Here is a 17,214-nt window from a genome sequence, read left to right as displayed (position 1 = left end):
ACTGTATTTCAGTTCAACAATTACTTTGATAAAATACGTATTTTGTTATGTGCAAATGGCTTTAGATAACTATTAGGTCCATAAATTACCATACAGCACATATTCAACTCAAAAAACAGCGGCAATTTGTTGTTGACAAAGGACAGCTGGACATATAAAGGGCCCCATTACCTTCAGTAGCTTAGGGCCTCATCAAACCTAAAGACCTGGGTGCCATCTAACCGTCTTAGGACTCCACTCTGGATTTCTGTTGGATTTCCTCCTTTGCCTTTTCCCATCAAGACTGCCGTAGGGACGATGGGCCAAGACACTCCTGCCCCTAATCGCCAAGGTCCTCACCTGGATTAGCTCCTTTGCACTTGCAATTTACTTTTTAAAAAGCCAGCCACACCCTTGCTGGTGCTATACAGTGGTTAGGCACCAGAGGACCAGTGGTCTGTTTCAGTATAAAGCCAGTTTCCTATGCCCCCATGTACATGAACTGAGCATGTGCCAAAAAAGTGTATTCTCCTTCATGGAGAGCATGTGTTGTGGTGGGGGCTAACAAGACACCCCACTGTTGCTGGGCGGGAAAAGAGTTTGGCCACCATTATCATTGAGCTTCCTGTTGCTGGGAGATTTATATGTTGCCATTTTGTGATTGACAGCCATAGCCTTTAAATACCTTGCGCACAGCGTTGAGCTTCCTCTTTTCGCTGTGCGCATCGGATCACCCACCCACCCACCCTCCCTATGTTCAGCGTTGTTTGTTTGACCTTGCTATGCCTGTCATGGGGTCATCTGCTTTTGGGGAAGGGGAATTTTGTCCATTTGGCTGGTGCCATTTTGTTTTTGCCTACTGCGTAGCAAATCGTCACAACTTGTAAGGTTGCGGTTAGGCATTGGTTTAGGAACTGGTTGGTGGAGGGGTATGGATTGGCTGTGCCTGCCCCTCCAAATGCTGCTGCTGCAAGGGTATTCCGTTAAAGGAATCCAGGGGCTCGCCATGCTTTCGTCTGAACCCTGTCAAGGGGTTAGGGCCACGCAAGAGCCCCTGGGAGCATTTGGGGAGAGGTGAGGGCATGGTACCCAGCTCCGCCTCTCCCCCCAAATGTTTTCCCTTACTAACTTCATGTGCATGCAAATGTCAGTCTGTCCCCATGCGGGGTCAGACAGTTGCAACCAATGCCTAAGCAACCACTCACATTTCTTGTATTTTTAATAAAGTTGTGGCCAAAATTATGCCAAAAACCTTAAACTAAAATCAAGTGTCAATGGCGTTTTATTTTGGGGGGGGGGTGTCTTGGGGACCTCAACACGCAAACATGCCTCCCTGTTCTACAACATGTCTTTGCTCTGTGGCCAGCGGCTGTGCTTCTTCAGCAGCAAACAGGCTGAGGTGGAAAGCGTTCCCTGAAGACGGAAGCTTGAAAGCCGCCGGTCGAGTCTTTCCTTTTATTCCTCCTCCTTCTTTGATCACGTGCAACCCCAGGGGGTGGCGGGAAAAGGGGGTCTTAAGCGACAGGGGACAGATGTCAGATAAGAGACATCCAAGACCAGACCTATACACGATGGATCTTAAAGGCTTGGAAGATTGCCAAGTCACTGTTCTTGTCCATCTTCCTCCAAACCGCAAGTGCTTATTATACAGCAGATATCTCATTCCTTCCTTAGCTCTGGAAATGTCATGCAAATTCTATGCACTGCTAATGAGCACATAGTCAGCGCTGGTAGGGAAGCGCAGAGAAATCGTTCCTCCAGAGAACCTGCCATTCAGTTATTTATTTCTATTATTGTGCAAATTATTTTAGTAATGAAGGAGTTCTTTCGTTTCCATTCCACTGGGGGACGGATGGGGGAGGAGGGGGGGAATCTTCCTCAAGCCCCCTCCCCTTCTCCCCATCCAGGAATATTAGCAAGGATTTGCTGGGGGGGGCAGAGGGGGGGCATGTAGTGCAGCAGAGTACTGTACAGAGAAAACCAGCATATTTTCATTCCGTTTTATGTGTCTCACAGCTTTGATACTTTTTTCCGCGCACTGTGCATAACTATATAGCGGTGAAAGTGTGTACGTCTGTGTCTTGGGTTAGCTGTATTGAGGCGCTCAACTGTTTATCGCTCCCTAGAGCACCATCAAGTAATTTCCCCCCAAATATTCATGCACAGTTAGCAACATTATTCTGCTATTCTATACTAGCTGGCATATGGAAAACATGCTTCCTCGCCCAGGAAATAAAAAAAGATAGCAACTGAACCATTAAGCAAAGCAAACAAACTGGTGAGTTCTCGTTTGGGCCTCAATCCAAATTTCACGAAGAACAAAGCTTTATTGTAGAGTACAATTCACCAGGTATAAGGTCTCCATTTTGGTCCTCAGAACTGCTTCATTGGGGCAAGATCACCAGGCCTGCACTGTTTTGGTTTCTTTGAATAAAGAGTTAACGTCACTGACATTTTATTTTATTTTATTTGCCGACCATTTCCTGACACCAGCTCCTAACAGACCCTTACTCTACCTCAGGGGTTGGCAAACTAAGGCCCGGGGGCCGGATCCAGCCAAATCACCCGGTCCGGGAATCAGCGTGTTTTTACATGAGTAGAATGTGTGCTTTTATTTAAAATGCATCTATGGGTTATTTGTGGGGGATAGGAATTCGTTCATTACCCCCCCCCCCAAAAAAAATGTAGTCCGGTGTCAGGGAACCGCCATCAGAACAGGGGCGGGAAACAGAAGGGCCGTCGTGTTACAGGGAGCCTCTGAAAATCTTGCGCAGCAGTTCTTCCGGTGATGAGGAAAGCCCCACCTCCAGTGGGGAAGAGGGGAAAGGATGAGAAGATGCTGCTGGGAGCCTCAGCACCGCTCCTGACCAAGCCGGCCAAGAGGGAAGCACGCCTCTTCCATCGCACACCCTGCGCAGAGGTCTAAAGCGCAAAGAGGGAGTAACGAGACTTTTATGCTGGGGGAGGTCCAGGAAACAACCACTCCTGGATTCTGCTAGCGTTTGAGGCAGACATGAACTTGCGGCTCTACACTGTAAATAAAGGTAAAGGTACCCCTGCCCGTACGGGCCAGTCTTGACAGACTCTGGGGTTGTGCGCCCATCTCACTTAAGAGGCCAGGGGCCAGCGCTGTCCGGAGACACTTCCGGGTCACGTGGCCAGCGTGACATCGCTGCTCTGGCGAGCCAGAGCCGCACACGGAAACACTGTTTACCTTCCCGCTGGTAAGCGGTCCCTATTTATCTACTTGCACCCAGGGGTGCTTTCGAACTGCTAGGTTGGCAGGCGCTGGGACCGAGCAGCAGGAGCGCACCCCGCCGCAGGGATTCGAACCGCCGACCTTTCGAACGGCAAGTCCTAGGTGCTGAGGCTTTAACCCACAGCGCCACCTGCGTCCCCAAAAAAGGATAGATATTTACTGCTCCCACACAACACATCAAGGATTCAGTTTAACTGTTATTATAGTTTGCACCAAAATAAAACCTGTAAAAGACAGGTCTGAGGCCTGCCTGGTTACTCACGAGCAACCACCATTGCCATCTGACATCAGGCCCCCCACAAGGTCTGAGGGACAGTGGACCGGCCCCTGCTGGAAAAGTTTGCTCTACCTCCTACTGCTCCCCAAAGGTGAAAAAAGTTCTTCACCTTGCAAAGCTGGGTTGAGATAGGAGGCGATGGAGAGATCTTTGATGACTTTCAAAGAGGCTCAGGTAGGCTTCACCTTAAGTGGAAAATGATGTTCTGAGCATAGGAGCCAACTCCTTGCCCCCCCATTAAAATATTTTAGGGGCTGCCCCCCTAGTTGATGGGCATTGACATGGTGTGCATGCATAATGTCTTGTGATTGATTATTTGGGGTGCAGCGTACCTGCCCCCAATATTTTATTCAATATTTTTATTCACCCCTGGTTCTGAGCATTTCTCCCAGGGGCAATGAAGATGAATGTTGGAAGATTCAGGACAGGCAAACAAAAGAAATAACCTGTTCACCCAGCAGATGGTTAAACTATGGAACTCACTTCTACAAGGAGGCAGTGATGGCCACTAACTTGGAATGGTTTTAAGAAAGGATTTTTATGCTCTTAAAACTTGCAGTCCAACAGAATTGCATTTATAGTCAATTCTGAAGGCCCACATAATTAGGGCTTCGTTAGCTGATGAAAGGTTGTGGCCTTAGTATAACCAAGTGCGAATAAAATGCAACTAAAGGCGCAAATAAGTGTGGAATGGCATATCATGGGAAACCACCCAAAATGGCATCTGGGGCTGTGTACACACCATACATTTAAAGCAGTCCCCTCCCCAAGAATCCTGGGAACTATCGTTTGCTAAGGGCGTTGGGAATTGTAGCTCTGTGAAGTCGAAAGCACAGTTCCCAGGATTCTTTGGGAAGGAAGGGAATGTGCTTACATGTATGGTGTGATTGGCAGATGAAGATGATGGACTTTTCGGAGCTAGCTGACCTGGCTGGAAGAATCCGCGACCAGAAAGAAGAGGAATACCAAGAAGACTGGAAGAAATTTAAGGACTATTTGAACAAATATTGTAATATTAAAAAATAGAAAACACTTGAAAGTACCAAATAGGCCTAGGATTAAACTAGGATTTATTTAAATAAATTGGATTCAGAACAATAAGAAAAGTGAACAAAATAATAATAATAATAATAATAATAATAATAATAATAATAATAATTAGATTAGATTACAATTGGAAGTATTCTTGTTTAATAATGATATTGGAAAGCTGTTACAATCAGATACAAGGAAGTTCAGAAGTGAGGGACTAGAGGAAGTCAATTAATATGTACACAAAGTTGGATTTTTAAAGGATTAAGTTTGTTTTTATTGTGTATTTGTTATGGTGGTGGGTGGGAGGGATTTTGTATTGTATGGTTGTTTTTCTCTGATGTATCTTTTCTTTTTATGTCATTGTTTTTGTTTGTTGTTTTGTTATGTGATAGTCGTTATAATTCTGGAAAATCTAATAAAAATTTAAAAAATAAAAATAAAAATAAATGTATGGTGTGAACACAGTCCCTGAGTAAAGCATGCCACTCCGTCCCGCCATGTAACAATGTCAAAAAACTTAAGTCATCCCAGGTGGCAGACAATGATGTGGCGCGTGGGCGCGGAAATGCAGCGAACGATGTCATTAGAATATAGCTTATGCTTTACAACATTTCCAAGGAGGAAGGACCTGCGTTTTATCGCAACCCATTTACATATCAAGGAGGGCTCTTAGGAGTGGTCCATCAGCTCGTAAGGTATTTCGGATGCAATGTTCAGCATTAAATAACTTGTCTGAAAGGGGCAGGCATTGTGACAAGTTAAATTAAAACTGAGTGTACGTGGAGGGCGGCAGAAGAACTTCGTAAAGCCAGACACCTTTCCCTTCTCTCCCTGTAGATGTACAAGGGAAGGCGGCGATCTAAGCAGCCGCTGCTTCAACTTCCCTTTCTCCTCCGCCACCCCGAGAAAAACAACAACAACAACAAAGGTTTTGTTTTTAATTTTCCAAACTGCTGCAGATGATGAATTCCCTACTGGCCTGCTCAAGTTTCGCTGGTAAACTGATAAATACGGCAAATTAACTAAAACGATTTCACAGGTTTTCAGCTGGAGGCTGATTTTATAGTAAATTAAACACCCAGCTCATGTATACTGTATATCTTTTACAAAACGCTGCATTCAAGAGAACTGACTCAAGAGTAAAAAAAAACAAAAAAACAATACCACACACACACACACCCACCCACCCCAATACATAGCTATGGATCAGCACCGCTGTTTTGCAGTTGCTGCTGATAGATCTTTGTAAGGAACCAGACGCGTTGACTCTAAAGGAACAAAGCACAAACTGACCTGTTTTTCAGCAAAGGAGAAGCAGCACCTTTAGCACAGGAGCTAACCCTGCTGATACCTACTGATTTTTAAAGTGGTGACAGAGGGGCTGGGCAACGTTTTTTTCTACCTCAAACACGACATTCTGAGCTGGCATGATACTTCTTAATCTCAGGGTTGTGGGTTCAGGTCTTGTGGAGAATTTCCCCCCAGCCTGGGCAGGTGCCCCAAAAGAAAAAAACATGTGGAGCAATGGATGTGACTCATTTAAAATTACTTACTAATCTTCATTACATTTTGAATGTAACACTCCCAGAGCCCTGCTGGCTCAGGCCAAAGACCCATCTTGTCCAGCAACCAGTTCCCTTCATTGGCCAACCAGAAGCTTGCCCAGCAACTAATATTCAGAGGCGTGCTGTCCTCAAGACTGGAGGCAATCTGCAGCCATCACTACAGGCCTGCACCAACAGCCTTATCCTCCATTAATCTGCCTACTTGTCATTTTGAGTAGATATGAATACCCTATAAACCAACCCAGACTTTGTGTTCATCATCTAAAGCCCGTCTTCGTGTGCCTGCTCCACATGTCGTCTGCAGGGTGGCAACACGAGAACAGGGCCTTCTCTGTAGTGGCTCCCCATTTGTGGAATGCTCTCCCCAGGGAGGTTTGCCTGGCGCCTTCATTATACACCTTTAGGTGCCTGGCAAAAATGTTCCTCTTAAACCAGGCCTTAGGCTGATTAATATTCTACGGCCTTTTAAATGTGTTTGTGGGAGGCGGGGTACAGCTTTGTTTTTTTAACTATGTATTCCTTTTATCCTGCATTTTTATCTCGTGAACTGCCATAATAATAATAATAATAATAATAATAATAATAATAATAATGCCTACTCCTTGGTCAAAACACCAGCCAGTGGAAGCCATGCTATTGAATCAAGCTCACTTACCAGTAGGGCCAGCTCAAGCCATTTTGCAGCCTGAGGCAAACATCAAGATGGCTACCCCCTCACATTTCATGTACAAAAACTAACCAGATTGGCAGCAACTGAACCTTCCTTAAGCACTGGTGATGGGACAGTGTCTTCTAGTACATCTGAGTAGCTCACACAAAGCTGTCTTCCACCATTGGCCACCCAAGGCAGCCGCCTCACTCTGCCTCATGGTAGGGTCGGCATTGTTTAACCTGCTCAATGCCAATTTAAATGCATCGCAATAAGAGTCCTGATTCCTTTCTCCCAGCTGGTGGGCACCCGTCTGCCTTGAGGGACAATGTACCGCACCTCTGCTGGTGAAGTCAAACCGCTAGCGGCACGTCAACACCAGTTTCAAGTCTCTGTTCCTCAACAGACAAAAGCCCGCCCTCGCTGGTAGGACCCGCCATGTTCTGACTTCGCAGAAGAAAAGATTTCAAAATTCTAAAAGGAACAAAGTGCTGAATTGAAAGTAGTAATTAAATGCCATATGTTAGCACTAACACGTAGGGGAAAGAAGTTGCTAATTAATTCAGGCAGATTTAGATCCAGGTGTGACATGGACAGATTGCACGCTTGGGGTTTTTGCAGGGATTTGAAGTTTCTCCCTTTCTTCCTCCCCCTCGTCCACACGCTTGGAATATATTATTAAAAAAAACACACACAAAAAACAACCCTTTGATTTATAGAAAAGCTGTTAACTCTTTCCATATGAGTAAAAGCGGCTTATACATCAGCACCCATGTTTACAAATAGATTTCAAGATCTGTCAGCAGGCTAGTGATTCTTCCATTGACCCTCCAGCTTGAATGCAAGCATGTCTTGAGTTGCACCTGTGGGGAAAGATGTTCTTTGGGGTCATCTGGTTTCATGGTGACATCAGGTGATGGACAGCTTCACCCACCTGCCAGGAGGGCCACTGGGGGAGCTCAGAATAAAGCATGCTGGCCAAATCCTCTTCCTCATTCCCAAATTGGGAGTACATCCTGAGAAAAGAAGGAAGGAGGGTGCAAGACAGCCCTGCCTTCTGCAGCTACAGTTTCAGGCTTTTGCACATGTGGAATACTAGTAGAAGTAGTAGTAGTAGTAGTAATAATAATAATAATAAATCATCTTTATACCCCGCCCATCTGACTGGGTTGCCCCAGACACTCAGGGCAGCTTCCAACAAATATAAAAACATAAAAGGACCCCTGGACGGTTAAGTCCGGTCAAAGGAGACTATGGGGTTGTAGCGCTCAATTCGCTTTCAGGCCGAGGGAGCCGGCGTTTGTCCACAGACAGCTTTCTGGGTCACGTGGCCAGCATGACTAAGCTGCTTCTGGCGCAACGGAACACTGTGACGGAAACCAGAGCGCACAGAAACACCGTTTACCTTCCCGCCACACCTATTTATCTACTTGCACTGCGGTGCTTTCGAACTGCTAGGTTGGCAGGAGCAGAGACCAAGCAACGGGAGCTGACCCCGTTGCAGGGATTCGAACCACCAACCATCCGATCAACAAGCCCAAGAGGCTCATTGATTTAGACCACAGTGCCACCCACGTCCGACAAATACAATAACACAATGAAACATTAAAAGGCTTCCCTATACAGAGCTGCCTTCAGATGTCTTCCAAAGGTTATATAGTTACTCATCCCCTTGACATCTGATGGGAAGGCAATCCACAGGGCGGACACCACTACCAAGAAGGCCCTCTGCCTGCTTCCCCATAACTTCACTTCTCGCAGTGAGGGAACCGCCAGAAGGCCCTCGGAGCTGGATCTCAGTGCCTGGGTTGAACAATTAGTGGGCGGGGGGAGACGCTCCTTCAAGTATACAGGCCTGAGGCTGTTTAGGAAATACTAACAGACTATGGTGCTGGAAGAGACTCTTGAGAGTCCCATGGACTGCAAGAAAATCAAACTATCCATTCTTAAGGAAATCAGCCCTGAGTGCTCACTGGAAGGACAGATCCTTAAGCTGAGGCTCCAATACTTTGGCCACCTCATGAGAAGAGAAGACTCCCTGGAAAAGACCCTGATGTTGGGAAAGATGGAGGGCACAAGGAGAAGGGGACGAAAGAGGACGAGATGGTTGGACAATGTTCTCGAAGCTACCAACTTGAGTTTGACCAAACTGTGGGAGGCAGTGGAAGACAGGAGTGCCTGGCATGCTCTGGTCCATGGGGTCACGAAGAGTCAGACACGACTAAACGGCTAAACAACAACAATCAACAGTTACCAGGCATGATGGCTGTGTCTTACTTCTACTATTGGAGTCTGCTGGCTTCCATCCCTTCTCCTCCCGTTGCACTTGCCCCAAATCTTGTCTGGAGGCGATTTCCCCAAATGTGGGAAACTCAACTGCATAATTTATGGACCCTCAAGGAGAGGAAAAGGAAATTCCGTTGCCTACAAAAAAGCTCATTGTGTAGGGAAATCTGGAGCATGAGCTAGGGCTCATCATGTCAAGCTGCACTTTCAGAAAGCACAAATGTGTGTTTGAGGGGTGGGGCTAGATTAATTGGCGGCTGGCATGCCTGGAGGAAGCCCGCCCCCAAGATCATTCCCCCTGCCCACAGCTGGAGTTACATCTGGAGCAACTTTACGAAATACTTGCCAATATTTCACCAATGCCAACCACAATAACAACAAGGCAAACAATTTATAATCTTTGGCGGGTCAGCGAGCCAGCGTTGCAAACACGCTAGCCACAATACGGTTAAAAAACAAACATTTTTGCATTTTTTGTGCTGTCAAAACGGACAGCACAAAGACTTAATATTCTTCTGAACTTCACAGGATCCATGGAGAAATGAGGAAATGGTTAGCACCATAATTAACCCCCCTCCCCCCCAAAAAAAAGAGAAAGAAAAAGAAAGAAAGAACCCCTCTCTTAACTCTGCAGAGAGATTTAGGGCCCAGTCATCATTTACATTTGCAGGTATTTAAATCTCTAAGTGCATGGCTTCTGCCCTGATTACTAATTAATGAAGAGCAAAGTTGCCTGCTGGAAGGAAGCAGCTATGATTATTTCTGCCATGAGGGAAAAGCAAAGTTCTTGCAATCTAAGAAGGCAGGAGATTTCTTTGACATGCCTCTTAGCAAATTATAGGAATCAAGGGGCCAAGCAAGGCTAGATTAAAAACCAAACACGCCACGGCGGCCGTGCCGCTCCTTGCAGAGGCCTGCTTGGCACAATTCAGACTCATTTAAGCTCGCTGCATGTTTTGCATGTCACAGAGATGCCTCCCAATCAATAGGGCTGCCTTTGACCTGATTTCTGCCCTGCCTTGTGCAACCTGAAGGGAGGACAGCCAAGGCAAGGTGAATCTGTACAAATCTGTACTCTGAGGAAAATAAAAATCTGGCATTGCCTCACCAGCCTCAGTTCTTACAGTCAGCCAGGGCGTGGCTCTGCCTGACATTGGCTCTGGAGCCATCTACTGTTGGTCTCCCTGCCTTCCAACCTTGTTGTTGTTGTTTAGTTGTGTCCAACTCTTCGTGACCCCATGGACCAGAGCACTCCAGGCACTCCTGTCTTCCACTGCCTCCCACAGTTTGGTCAAACTCATGCTGGTAGCTTCGAGAACACTGTCCAACCATCTCGTCCTCTGTCGTCCCCTTCTCCCCGTGCCCTCCATCTTTCCCAACATCAGGGTCTTTTCCAGGGAGTCTTCTCTTCTCATGAGGTGGCCAACACCAACACCATATGGCATTACTTGATATAACACACTTTTACCTCTCATCCCAATAAACTATTGCTTGGTTTGTAACTGATATCAGCCTATGAGTAAAACAACTTTCCCCAACCTGGTGCCCTCCAGCTGCTGTTGGGCTCCAGCTCCCATCAGCACCAGGCAGCATGGTTACTGGTCGTGATGATGGGAGTTGTACAACAACATGGGGAGGGCACCAGGCTAGAGGAATCACTAGGGAGATCAGCCATGAAGAACTGCCCAACTGCCTAGGAAGCAACAGAAGGTATTCTTGCCAGTAAGAGCCGTAAGTCAGAACCCACGTTTTTGGTCTAAGCCAGAAAGGGATTCTGCTCTCTGCTGTTTTACTCCTATGGAGAGAAGGTTGACTGGTGCCATCTTAAAAAGCAGAGACATCATCTTGCCAACAAAGGTCCATATAGTTAAAGCCATGGTTTTCCCAGTAGTCATGTATGGAAGTGAGAGCTGGACCATAAAGAAGGCTGATAGCCAAAGAATTGATGCTTTCAAATTATGGTGCTCTGGTCCATGGGGACACGAAGAGTCGGACACGACTAAACAACAACATCAAGTAGTCAGTACTGGAGTTTAGAAAGCCTATGAATTCTGAATTCTTTGTTCATAGGAAGAGCCACTTGGAGAGCGTTGCCCACCCCCAGTTTTTTAAAAATATTACATATCACCCACAGGCACCAACTCTATGGGGCCCTGGTCCCTTCAGCCCCCTCCTTAAAATATTTTTTGGGGGCAGCCACCCAATATTTTCTCCAAGTTTCGGGATACTTGAGAAATCATTTTATATTTTAATTTTAGCAGACTTTGAACTTACCTTATTTATGAGGTGGCCAAGTGTTTATGAAGTGTTTGTGATCAGGTGTACAATAATTTCCCAGGGGTCTGCAGCCTGCCCATCCCACACTTTATCAAAGCCTTGTGATCTCCTTAGCTGGGCTTTACCATAAATGTGGGCCTCCAGGAAGGCTACTGTACGCAGACCACTGGAGGGATGATTTGTAGAATGAAAGGAAAGACACTCACAAACATCCTTTGCCCACTTCAAAGATAAGGGAAGTGCAACAACAGCAACAACATAAACCCCACATTCTACCCATGAGACTTTTTCCAAAACTCCACCTCTTGCTGATTCCCAAATGCAGTGTTTCATTATTAGAATCATAGAATCATAGAGTTGGAAGAGACCACAAGGGCCATCGAGTCCAACCCCCTGCCAAGCAGGAAACACCATCAGAGCACTCCTGACATATGGTTGTCAAGCCTCTGCTTAAAGACCTCGAAAGAAGGAGACTCCACCACACTCCTTGGCAGCAAATTCCACTGTCAAACAGCTCTTACTGTCAGGAAGTTCTTCCTAATGTTTAGGTGGAATCTTCTTTATTGTAGTTTAGAACCATTGCTCCATGTCCACTTCTCTGGAGCAGCAGAAAACAACCTTTCTCCCTCCTCTATGTGACATCCTTTTATATATTTGAACATGGCTATCATATCACCCCTTAACCTCCTCTTCTCCAGGCTAAACATGCCCAGCTCCCTTAGCCATTCCTCATAAGGCATCGTTTCCAGGCCTTTGACCATTTTGGTTGCCCTCCTCTGGACACGTTCCAGTTTGTCAGTGTCCTTCTTGAACTGTGGTGCCCAGAACTGGACACAGTACTCCAGGTGAGGTCTGACCAGAGCAGAATGCAGTGGCACTATTACTTCCCTTGATCTAGATGCTATACTCGATATATATGCTATACTCGATATATATATATATTGATGGGAAATGGTCAAAAGGAGACGGAGAAATTTTCTCGGGGAAGCAATTGACTAGAGGACAATTGTATCAACACTCATATTGCCATAGCATACGGGTCATCCTGGTGATTCCTTCCTTTGAATCTTTCCTTCTTCTTTGTGGATGCAAACGGGAGTTCAAGAGAGGCCTGTGTTTTCTCTAGGCCTGATATAGTGTCATGAATGGGGCCACCAAGTGTGTAATGAGAACATAACAAGAACGTAATAAGAGTCCTCCTGGATTGGGCCAAAGGTCCATCTAGTCCAACATCCTCTTTTCACAGTGACCAACCAGATGCCTATGGGAAGGTCGCACATAGGACCTGAGCCCAACAGTGCTCTCCCCACTTATGACTGCCAGCAGAGGACAAGGGCAGCCATCATAGCTAGTAGCCATTGACACACTTGTGCTCCATGAACTTGTCTAACTGTCTTGGAAAGCCATTCAAGTTGGAGAGCATCACTACCACTTGTGGAAGCAAATCCCATAGTTTAACAAACAACACAATCTGTTCTTCCCAACCCCCAAGGATAAGGAGAAGAAGGAGAAGGAGAAGAAGAAGAGGCAACGTTTAAGTATGAAACAGGTTGACCACCTACCGTTGGATTTTTCACTATCTGCCGGTTTCATCTGAATGGGATGATGCATCTAGAAACAACAGACAACAAAAAGAAAAAAGAAAGTAAAGCAGGTTGGAGTGCCACAAGTCAAACATGCTTAATTTTTCATTTGCTTTGGACGTGTTGTAGCCATTGGGGGGAGTTACGTGGGAGGCACGATCAATACTTAGTAGGGAGCAATTGTAGCTCACTGGCAGAACACATCTCGACCGTGTCAGACAGTCCTCAATCCAAACCATGGCATCGCCTAAACATACTGGCTAGAACGGCTAGGAAAGAAGCCTGTGTGATACTCTAATCAGCTCGTGCCTGTCAGCATAAACATTATTTAGCTAGATAGGACAGAGATTCAATCCACAGTATATTATTTAACAGGCTAGCAATCCAAAAGGCATCAGTTCCAAGCACCGTCGGTTTTTCTGCTAAAAGGAAACATTAACAGATTGGTTTAACAGCTAGCAAGCTTTTAAAAGGCTCAAATTATCATGCCCACAAGACTCATCCTAACAGATCGGGTTTCAATACTCTGATTATTGTTATTATTACCCACTGAGGGTCAATACCGGGCTTATTTGCACAAGCAAATTGGCATGTTAGGAATGCAGATTGAGTGGTTCTGAACAGATTTCGGTATGTACCTAAGCGGCATTGTGATTCATTGTTTTATCGCCCATTCAATGATCCATTGACTACTTTGGTTCATATGTTTTGGAGCAGTCCCAAAATAGGCCCATTTTGTAAGGAAGGAAAATGTACAGTCATATTATCTCGGTTTTATAATCCAAGCTGTCCTATACATTTTTTTTTTAAAGCAAAGAACAACCACCCTAATTTTAGAACAAACACCACCATCTTTCCTCTTTTAAAGGGAAGTAAAGTTAGGGTTGCCATATTTTAAGAAGTCTTTTGCTTTTGGAAGGCTAAACTCACACTTGAAATAAATACACAGCTGGTGCCTGGGGCCAGCACTGCAGTGCACTTGCTGAGGCCTGCACCCAACAGAGGACCCATCTCCTGCACCCAACAGAGGACCCATCTCTGCCATCTCCTGCAGCCTCCTTGCCCTGCTCCTCTTCTACCTCCTTGGTGTTGCTGCATGCCCACTTCTCCCTTCTAAGCCCGGGAAGAGCATCAGAATCAGGGAGCATCAGCAGCAACATCATCTCTCTTCCCCCCTTCTCTGGGCAACAGTGCAGGTTGGGTTCAAAAAAGAGCGACAGAAAGGAGAAGTAATGTTCATGCAACGAGGGCGGCCACCTAAAACCTGGAGCTGGCAGTAGAAATTATTTGGTGGATCTGACAACTGAAAGGACACACAAAAAAAGGAAGGAAGCAATTATAATAGAAGAGGTTCTCCAAGTTCTGATATGGAAGCCATTCTTAAGGGATGATAGCCAGTAAGAACATAACAGTCCATGCTCATGGTGGAGAAACAGGATGCTCAAACAGGAAGCTCACAAATCGGACCAGAGTGCAACAGCACTCTCCTCACTTGCAGCTCCCAGCCATGGTCCTACTAAGAGAAGAACTTGCTTGGGTGTCAACCTGTACCTGGAAGGATTTATGGAGTTGGTACTTTTTCCTTCTTTACTCTCTTTTGTTAATTTCTTTCTTTTAGATGGAGGAACCTGAATTAGGGCGTAATTGGGAGAGGGATCAGGGGCGGAGGAGGGGCTGCGTGTTGGCATGCAACCAAGGAAACGGGGGCAATTCGCAGGCCCCCAGCTGGCTCCAGCCCACTGGCCAGTGTGTCGGGTGATCTCCAGTCCTTGGTGCAGCATCTGCGACCCGAGCTTCAGAAGCTGAGGCACGATACTCAGCAGACTAAATGCTATGCGACATAAGTGGCAGGAGATGGTTGTGTGAGCATATTTACAAGCAATTTATTCAGCATACATCAGGACAAAAGGAGACATGTCCAATCCCCTTCGTGTCCAAAAGCAAAGCAGCATAAGCAAAAGCTATACACAAACGGAAGTTCCCAGCAAGCTGTGCTGGAGTGTAAACAGACATGTGACACACAACAGTCATGCCTGTTCCTTAAGGTGGAACGGAATATCCCAACAGTGCGGTGGGGGTGGTCTACCCTGGGTGTTTTCACTGGGGGGGGGGGTTGACATTTGGCGCGCTGCCTGCCTGCAACTCCCAAGCCTACTCCAAGCTGTCGGGGGGAGCTGTGCTGCTTTGCCAGTGGCATTCCCCCCTTCCCCCTTTGTTTTGACAGCTGGGGGAAGTTTCAGAGTTGCAGTCGGATGGTGTGCTGAATGTCCGCCATTGGCGGCTTGCTCCACCCCCGGCTGCAGGGTGTGCGTGCCTCTCTGTGCACCTGAGCAGCTATCCCACACCTGGGAGGGCACCCTCTGCCCCTGCCCTCCTTGGGAGTGCGCCCGCCCTGGGCAGCACGGGCATATACTCCGCCACTGAGAGGGATGCTGGCTTGTGATAGGCTCCTCACTGGATTCAAATGGGCGTTCCAGGCACCCAGATGCCCAGTGTGTTGTTGGCCACAACCAACACGTTTGAATGAAGTTAGCATTTAACAAAGTTTGCTGGTGTTTTGATAGCATAGCTGTGAACGTTTCCCTTTTCTTAAGGGAAATTCTCTTATTCAGAATAGGATTCCTTGCAAGAAAAGGGAAACGTTGACAGCTATGTTTGATAGTTAGCACCAATCGCAATCATCACCCTGATGAGGAATGGCAGGTCATTTCCGATACCAAAATGATAATTTACAGAAACTGACAAGGAACAAATGAAAGATGATTATGATAAACGGAGAAATGAACTTGACAACTTAGACAAGAAGAGATCTGGGAGGATAACAACAAATGTGGATAATTGCAACAAATGTGATTAAGAATGTAGAGGTTTACACTTTGAAAACAAGAAAGTGGTTGTCATTTTGTAAATTTAAAAGATAAGATGAGATCTTGCTGGAGTTGACCAAACTGAGGCATGCATAGCTTACTGTTTGTACTGGCTAAATGCATGAAGCAGGGTGCGTCCTCTAAAAAGTGGCTATCCAGCCAATGTTCTGCCCCACCTATTTATTGATAAACTCCTCAAATATTCTTGGAACCGCACAGGCTAATTTGCAAGAGACAATCCAGCCAATAATATGGTGAAGTCTAACTTTAGCTTGGCCTTGAACCTATGTTTGAATGCACTTATATTTGCAGGTAAAATCTAAATGGGCTGATGAACTGAGTCAACATTTCTCAAATATGTCTTTTCTTCCTCAGAAAATGTCAGAGAGTTTCCTTTTTTCTTGCCCACTGAGAAAAAGAAGGTTGCTTTACAGAATTTCCTCCAGGTATTCTCCACCATTTTTGGTGTGTCAGTTGCCATTTTCTTCCCATAATGCCCTGGAACGGCACTAGTTATGGGACACAGTGGAGGAAGCAATATGGTGGCCAGGCTGTCATTTGCGGCATCAGCAAAGGGAACGAAACCATCTTGGGGAAAGATGGCCATTTTTGTCAATTCTACCAAGTTCCATAGTTTGATCTCCACCCCTCCTCCCTCCCAGTCCATTTTTTCCCTTTTGTGTTGTTTCTTTAAATTGTATGCCTGAGGGCAAGGACTGTCTTCTAATCAATCTTTGTAAACCAGTCGGGGAGCTGAAAAGCAAGGAAAAAATGCTTCAAATCCGTGAATAAGAAATAATGTGTCCTAAAATTTGCCTCCCCCATCTTCAATAAGGCTCGTCAGGTCTGATTTGCTGCCAAGGCACTTGGTGTGGCTTAAACATGGTTCCTCCTAGGAGCTGCAGCAATGCGCCACAGGTGAGCTGCACAGGGGCACTGACATGGCTGCTGCCTGCACCACAGTATACTTGAGTGCAGAAGTGCTGCCTGTGCATGAGGCAGCACATGGCGCACTGAAGGGAGTTTCTTTATGGCTCCCCCGTCCCCCCACAGTGCAACACCTAAATTGGCCCTCTTTTCCTTTACATAAGAGGATTCATGTTACAAGCTCCCTTAACCTTTACAATCACCAATTGATAAGTTAACTGCCTTTAACATTGGATTCAATAAAACATGCACCACTGAGAACCCAAAGTGGGTTTTTACAGAGTCACTGGTTCACATCTTATTATTAAACCCGCAGCTGACCTCCAGAGACTGCAACCATGACAGTACATATTCTGAGCGCTCTGCCAATAAAATATTTAAGAGCGCAAAGGAAGGGGGCGGGCAGGCGGAGAGAAGAGGTGGGTCAGAGGAATCCGAGAAAGGTGTGCAATGAATAAGAAAATTAACGGGACAGAGCGCAAGGAGGGAAAAGCCTTTGCTTTCCTTCTG

At 46.1% G+C, this 17,214-nt stretch overlaps 1 protein-coding gene across 50 annotated transcripts in view; it reads right to left on the bottom strand.

Annotated features, from left to right (window-relative positions):
- The window catches only part of CELF2 (CUGBP Elav-like family member 2), a 524,207-nt gene that overhangs the window by 81,828 nt on the left and 425,165 nt on the right, over window positions 1-17,214 (bottom strand). For all 50 annotated transcript variants that reach the window (XM_083700428.1, XM_083700387.1, XM_083700388.1 and 47 more), the window contains one exon: window positions 12,890-12,938. In XM_083700428.1, coding sequence (XP_083556554.1) covers window positions 12,890-12,938 — 49 coding nt within the window. The remainder of the gene's footprint in view (window positions 1-12,889; window positions 12,939-17,214) is intronic.

This window comes from Podarcis gaigeae (assembly GCF_964106915.1).
Source record: "Podarcis gaigeae genome assembly, chromosome: 10".
Taxonomy (NCBI): domain Eukaryota; kingdom Metazoa; phylum Chordata; class Lepidosauria; order Squamata; family Lacertidae; genus Podarcis; species Podarcis gaigeae.
The sequence above is the reverse complement of the archived record's forward strand: the minus strand, read 5'-3'. Positions and strand labels throughout refer to the sequence as shown.